The sequence below is a fragment of the Scomber japonicus genome, unplaced genomic scaffold (genome assembly GCF_027409825.1).
Source record: "Scomber japonicus isolate fScoJap1 unplaced genomic scaffold, fScoJap1.pri scaffold_579, whole genome shotgun sequence".
Classification (NCBI taxonomy): domain Eukaryota; kingdom Metazoa; phylum Chordata; class Actinopteri; order Scombriformes; family Scombridae; genus Scomber; species Scomber japonicus.
This window is the reverse complement of record NW_026518629.1, coordinates 15,001-22,500: the sequence shown is the minus strand read 5'-3', so window position 1 is coordinate 22,500 and position 7,500 is coordinate 15,001. Positions and strand designations below refer to the sequence as shown.

At 45.9% G+C, this 7,500-nt stretch overlaps 1 protein-coding gene across 1 annotated transcript in view; it reads left to right on the top strand.

The window, feature by feature from the left end:
• The window catches only part of LOC128354784 (zinc transporter 6-like), a gene marked incomplete at its 3' end in the record, with an annotated part of 19,485 nt that overhangs the window by 1,918 nt on the left and 10,067 nt on the right, over positions 1 to 7,500 (top strand). Inside the window, exon 3 of the mRNA XM_053314942.1 lies at positions 993 to 1,058. Within this exon, the coding sequence (XP_053170917.1) occupies positions 993 to 1,058 (66 nt within the window). The remainder of the gene's footprint in view (positions 1 to 992; positions 1,059 to 7,500) is intronic.

The following is a 7,500-nucleotide window of genomic DNA, read 5'->3' as shown; positions in this document are numbered from 1 at the left end:
GTGTATTCTCTCTTTTAAACCCCCCTGTTGTCCTCGAGTCAAGGAAGGAAAGGAGGGAGGAAGGAAGGGAGGAAAGGAAAAGAGGAAGGGAGGAAGGAAGGAAAGGACAGAGGAAGGAAGGGAGGAAGGAAGGAAAGGAAGGAGGAAGGAAGGAATGAAGTAGGAGGGAAGGAAAGGAGGGAGGGAGGGAGGAAGGAAGGAAGGAAAGGAGGAAGGAAGGAAAGAAGGAAGAAGGAAGGAGGACGGGAGGAAGGGAAGAGGGAGGGAGAAAGGAAAAGAGGAAGGAGGGGAGGAAGGAAAGGAGGGAGGAAGGAAGGAAAGAAGGAAGGGAGGAAAGGAAAAGAGGAAGGGAGGAAGGAAGGAAAGGACAGAGGAAGGAAGGGAGGAAGGAAGGAAAGGAAGGAGGACGGGAGGAAGGAGGGAAGGAAGGAAGAATGAACGAAAGGGAGGAAGGAAGGAAGGAAGGAAGGAGGAGGAAGGGAAGAGGGAGGGAGAAAGGGAGGAAAGGAAAGGAAAAAAGGAAGGGAGGACGGAGGGAAAAGGAAAAGAGGAAGGAGGGAAGGAAGGAATGGAGAAAAGAAAAGGAAGGAAGGAAGAAAGAAGGAAAGGAGGGAGGAAGGGAAGACAGAGGAAAGAAGGAAGGGAGGATTGGAAGGAGGATTGGAAGGAAGGAAGGAAGAAGGAGGAAGGAAAGGAAGGAAGGAGGGAGGGAGGATGACACAAAGGTTAATGGTAAACCCTCCTCTCATTAATAATGAATGGTGAGATTATAATGAATAAAAGAAGTGAACTTTATCTGACCTGTGTTGTTTCTGTTGTCTCTCTCTCTCTTTTATACCCCCCCCTCCTCCTTTACCCCCCCTCCCCCTCCTCCTTTACCCCCCCCCCCCCTCCCCCCTCCTCCTCTCCCCCTCCTGTCTGCCGTCCATCCGTCCATCTCTCTCTTTCTCTTCACCGCTGCGTCACCTGTTCTTCTCTCCTCCGGCTCTCAGTCTGATCACCTGTCTCATCAGCTCCTGGGTCAGCATGAAGAAAGCCAGTCAGGTCTACTCGTTTGGGTGAGTTCATGCTACACACACACACACACACACACACACACACACACACACACACACACACACAGATATACACACACACACACACACACACACACACACAGATATATATACACACACACACACACACACACACACACACAAACACACACACAGATATATATACACACACACACACACACACACACACACACACACACACACAGATAGATATACACACACACACACACACACACACACACACACACGCACCTTCCTTCCTTCATTCCTAGGCTCCTCCCTTCCTGCTTTCCGTCCTTCACTCCTTCCTTCCTTTCCTCCCTTCCTTTCTCCCTCCTTTCCTTCCTTCTCCCTTCCTCCCTTTCTTCCTCCCTTCCTTCCTTCTCCCCTTCCTTCCTTTCTTCCTCCCTTCCTTCCTTAATTCATAGGCTCCTCCCTTCCTGCTTTCCTTCCTTCCTTCTCTCCTTCCTTCCTTTCTTCCTTCCTTCCTTCCTTCATTGATTCCTAGGCTCCTCCCTTTCTCCCTTCTTTCCCTCCCTCCTTCCTCCCTCCTTTCCTTCCTTCTCCCTTCCTCCCTTCCTTCCTTCCTTCTCTCCTTCCTCCCTTCCTCCCTCCTTTCCTCCCTTCTTTCCTTCCTCCTTTAATTTATTCTATACTCACTCATACTGTGTATATATATCTGTATCACAAGCATTACAGTCTAAGCTCCATCTGTTTGTTTTATGTACACACACACACTCTCACACACACACACACACACACACACACACACACGCACACACACACACACACACACACACACTGTAAACACTGATGTAAAGCTGCTGTCAGTGTTGTGTGTATCAGCTCAACGTCACATAAACACACAAGCATCGGCCAAATCACACACACGGCTAGTTTGACATGTGTATATATATATATATCTCTGTGTGTGTGTGTGTGTGTGTGTGTGTGTGTGTGTGTGTGTGTGTGTGTGTGTCGGTGAACTTGCCCCCGCAGTGTATTTGCAGCTGACAGGTGACCCCTGACCCCGAGGTGTGGAAGAGTGGAGATTGAGTGGAAATCTGCTTTTCAGCTTCAGTTGGCTCTGATAGAGTGTGTGTGTGTGTGTGTGTGTGTGTGTGTGTGTGTGTGTGTGTGTGTGTGTGTGTGTGTGTGTGTGTGTGTGTGTGTGTGTGTGTGTGTGTCTTTTTAATGGACAGAACAGATATAAGCAGATTTCCCAGTTAAACCAGTAACAGCTTTTGGCCCAGTTTAAAGCCAGTAGCAACACCATCTAACCTCAGTCTCATCAGTGAGGAGAGAAGAGTTCCTTCCTTCTTTCCTCTGTCCTTTCCTTCCTTCCTTCCTTCCTCTTTTCCTTTCTCCCTCCCTCCTACCTTCCTGCCTTCCTTCTTTCCTCTGTCTTCCCTTCCTTCTTTCCTTTCCTCCCTTGCATCCTCCTTCCTTCCTTCCTTCCTTTCCTTCCTTCCCTCCTTCCATCCTCCCTTCCTTCCTTCCTTCCCTCTTTCCAACCTCCTTCCTTCCTTCCTTCCCTCCTTTCCTTCCTTCCTTCGATCCTCCTTCCTTTGTTCCCTCCTTCCTTCCTCCCTCCTTTCCTTCCTTCCCCTCTTCCTCTTTTCCTTTCTCCCTCCCTCCTACCTTCTTGCCTCCCTTCCTTCCTTCCATCTTCCTTCCTTCCTTCCCTCCTTCCATCCTCATTCCATCCTTCCCTCCTTCCGTCCTCCTTCCTTTCTTCCTTCCCTCCTTCCATCCTCCTTCCATCCTCCTTTCCTTCCTTCTTCCTTTTTCCCAGCTGATCAGCACATTCAGATGATCAGGACAGGAAGATGTTTAAGCTTCCTCCTTCCTTCCTTCCTTCCTTCTTCCTTCCTTCCTTCCTTCCCTCCTTCCTTCCTCCCTCCTTTCCTTTCCTTCCTTCTTCCTTTTTCCCTGCTGATCAGCACATTCAGACTCAGGACAGGAAGATGTTTAAGCTGATTTGTTGTTTGTTTCCAAACAGAAAGTAAAGAGTCACACGTTGTGTTCATCATGGAAGTGTTGAACGTAATCCTCCTCCTGGAAACTGTTCAGAGCAGATTTAGGGACTCTGCTCAGCCTTTTGGTTTTAATCACTGTAAATGTACAAAGTGATTAATCAGTGGGGGAGGGGGGCTGTGTTCCATCTTCCCTCCCTCCTTTCCTTCCTTCCTCCTTTCCTTCCTTCTTTCCTCCGTCCGTCCTTCCTCCCTTCCTCCCTTCCTTCCTCCCTTCCTCCCTTCTTTCTTCCTTCCTTCCTTCTTTCCTTCCTTCCTTTCTACCTCCCTCCCTCCTTCATTCCTTTCTTCCTTCTTTCCTCCATCTTCCTTCCTTTCCTTCCCTTCTTCCCTTCCTTCTTTCCTTCCTCCCTTCTTTTCTCTTTCGTTCCTTCCTTCTGTCCGTCCCTCATTTCCTCCCCTTCCTTCTTCCCTCCCTCCTTTCCTTCCTTTTTCCCTCCCTTCCTCCCTTCCTCCCTCCCTCATTTCCTTCATTCTTCCTCCATTCTTTCCTCCTTTCCTTCCTTCTTCCCCCCTCCTCTCCTTCCTTTCTCCCTTCCTTCCTCCTTTCCTTCCTTCCTGCCTCCTTTCCTTCCTTCTTCCTCCCTTCCATCCTTCCTTCCTTGACTTGAGGACAACAGGAGGGTTAAAAACAGAATAGTAAAAGACCGACTAAAAGAAATAGAACAGCTGAATAAAGTGCTTGAAAATATTACTCAAGACTGTTGATCTGAATAGAGTAAAGTTCCAGGGTATTTTGCACATAAAATCTACATAAAAACATATTTATATATAAATATAAGGGAAGAATCTGCTGACTGACAAAGATCTAAGAGCCTATTTTAACCTAAATGGATAAAAAACAGTAGTATAGTTTACCTTCATTTAGCCAAATAGTGACTCTGCATTGAAGTATGAGAAATTAGGTTATAATTAGGGCTGTCAAACGATTAATTTTTTTAATCGAGATTAATCACAGAATTTCCATAGTTAATCGCGATTAATCACGTTTTGAATTGCATGTTTAAAATCCTGTTATTTTCCATTTGAAGGCAGTTTTAAGCCCATAATGTAAAGCATTTCTTACCAGAGTGTCTTAACTGGGAATCAATCACGGCTCTGCTGCGACTCCCACACTCCAAAATGGTCCTTTGGTGGAGCTGAGGCTGGCTTGGCTGCACCTGGGTGTTTAGCGTGGAGGTGCTAACTCAAACTCCACGTACTCCGGTGGTAGTTAAACTCCGTTTGACACAGGTTGCATTTTACTTTTGACTTGTCAACTGAAGCGTCTGGAAGTGTTTTAAAGTTAAACAAGCCGTTCAAAAGTCCAGTAGCTCTCTTACTTTCCATCAGCGCGGTAGGTTTACTGCAGGAGGCCACTTCAAGGCATAGCGCTACAGCTAGAGGAGCCGTCTACGGGGGAGTAGAAGGGACAGAAAGGCTTGCAACATTAAAATGCGATTAAAAACAATTAACGCGTTATGGATTGCATTAATCTAATCGTGATTAACGTGTTAAAGCTGACAGCCCTAGTTATAACTCATTTACAAGTGTTAATTAATGGTATATATAGAGTTTATAGAGTCGATATAATGAAATCCAAACAGCAGAGCAGGAGCATCAGAGAGCAGCAGCAGCAGTAGCATCATATTAACGGATCACATCACGGGTCAGCACATACACAAAAAGAGCAAATGAAAGACAAAGGGAAGCAGATTGAGCAGTGTCACCCAGCCTGAGGGGGACATGGGGGGCTGTAAACTAGGCCATCACGCCTCCTTTGTGTGATATCTGATAGTGAGAAAGGTTGGGTCAAAGAAAGGGTCGCCAACGTCTATCAAAGGAGGAACGTTCATTGTTCTTCAAGATGTCCAGTGTTTGTTTTCAAAGTGGAGATCTGGCTTTTAAAAGCAGATGATCATCTTCTATTGAGCTTCGGCATTTTATACAAGCTGTGATGATCTGCTGCTGATTGAGTTTGACACATTTTAATATACAATATCGTATCATGGAGCCTCTATATGCATCAACTATAGACTGTATAGAAGAAATGGACGTAACATCTGTGACGTCACCCATTGGTTTGTGGACTGCTGCTCGGAAGCCAATAGTTTCGAATCTAGGCAGCGCCATCTTGAAAATTTCAGGTGCATGCTGGGAAAAATAAAAACACGGATTCTACTTATAGGGGCATGAGGCGGGGCCATGGGCGGAGCGGGGAGGTTGCTATGGTTGCGAGGGCTGGATCTCGAGGACATTGGTCAATCAACCTGTCAATCAGGACGTAGCCACGCCCCCTAATGCATACCCTGCTTTATCGTCACATATAAAATCAGGGAGGCCAAAATGTCCCAAATGAACATCATACTGCATTGAAGAAGGCTTTAAACTAGTGATTGAGACCATAAACACATTTTGAAAATGTTTACTGAGGTTAGAAATCAAGTGAGAAGTTGGTGAATTCTCCATTGACTTGTATGGAGACGGTCGCCCCCTGGTGGCCTTTTGATAGAATGCAGCTCTAAGTTACTTCCTGGTTGGCTTCATTTCAGAGGACCAGAACTCCCCACCTGGAATCAACTAGCCAATGTTTTATTACATCTGAGTCAGATCCTGATAACAAACTGTATACTGATAAGTTCATCTCCTCTATAATATCCAAACAGAAGCTCCTCTTATTAAATATGTGGCATCAGCTGAGTGTAATTAAATTAATTAAATGTTTACAGCTGTTAACGATGATGATACGAGTCACATCTCAGCAGACAGCAGCTTCTCTGTGAGCTCTGACCTGCAGCAAGGCCACCGTCGGGCAAAACAGCGGGCGCTAAGTGTTCTCGAAAAGGGATTGTGTGTGTGTGTGTGTGTGTGTGTGTGTGTGTGTGTGTGTGTGTGTGTGTGTGTGTGTGTGTGTGTGTGTGTGTGTGTGTGTGTGTGTGTGTGTGTGTGTGTGTGTGTGTGTGTGTGTGTGTGTGCGCGCATCTTAAGGAAAATTGTCTAACCGACGAGCTGATTAACCAACACTTACAGGTTAATAGGTTGTCGTTGTGTACAGGGACTGCAGGGAAGCTCACACACACACACACACACACACTCATACTCATGCATGTCCTAGGTCACTTTTAGGGACATTACGTAGACTTACTTATTCATTTTGTGCAGATGTTTCCTGGACGTTTGCCTTAACCCCCGATCGTAACCACTGACCCAAAAATCAGCTTTTCTAAATTGGGGACTTCAGCTTTTTGTCTTTGCCGTCCCCCAATTAACTGGTATTTAATCTGAAATTTGTACCCAAAAGTAGCTTACGACAAACACACACACACACACACACACACACACACACACACACACACACACACACACACACACACATAGTTTAATCTTTGAGTTTTGTTGTTTTTAGCCAACTAAAATCTCAGGAGAGGTGGAGATCCTCACAAAGATCACAATATAATCATTTTAATAAGGAAAGGAAGGAAGGAAGGAGGGAGGGAGGGAGGGGAGGAAGGAAGGGAGGAAAGACGTAAGGAAGGAAGGCTGGAGGAAAGAAGGTAGGAGGGAGGGAGGGAGAGAGAAGGGAGTTTGAGAATAATAATGCCTGACCAGTAATATAAATTTCTTTCCTGCCTTCCTTTCCCTCCTCCCTTCCTTCTTTCCTCCCTTCCTCCCTCCTTCTCTCTGGCTTTCCTTCCTTCCTTTCCCTCCTCCCTTCCTTCTTTCCTCACTCACTCCTCTCTTTCTTTCCTCCCCCCTACTTTCCTCACTTCCTTCTTTCCTCTGTCCTTCTTTCCTTCCTTCCTCTTTTCCTTTCTCCCTCCCTCCCTCCCTCTTTCTTTCCTCCGTCCTTCCTTCCTTCCTTCTTTCCTTTCCTCTCTTCCTCCCTTCCTTCTTTCCTTTTCTCTTCCTTCCTCCCTTCCTTCCCTCCTCCCTCATTTCCTTCCTCCTTCGTTTCCTTCCTTCCTTCCTTCTTTCCTTTCCTTTCCTGTTCCTTCCTCCCTTCCTTCCCTCCTCCCTCATTTCCTCCCTCCTTTCCCTCCTCCCTCCTCCCTCCCCCCTTTCCTTCCTTGACTCGAGGACAACAGGAGGGTTTATATTCTACTAACATGTCATTCATGTATTCTGGACCTAAACCATTCAGTGATTTGTAGACCAGCAGCAGAACTTTAAAATCTATTCTATAGCTGACTGGGAGCCAGCCAAGTAAAGTTTTTAGATACTTGGAATGCTAATTAGGACATCCAGTTTGTTTTTGATGCTTATTCGTGCATCGTTTATATGATTTCATATATATAAAATCTATTCTATAGCTGACTGGGAGCCAGCCAAGTAAAGTTTTTAGATACTTGGAATGCTAATTAGGACATCCAGTTTGTTTTTGATGCTTATTCGTGCATCGTTTATATGATTTCATATATTTAGAATCTATT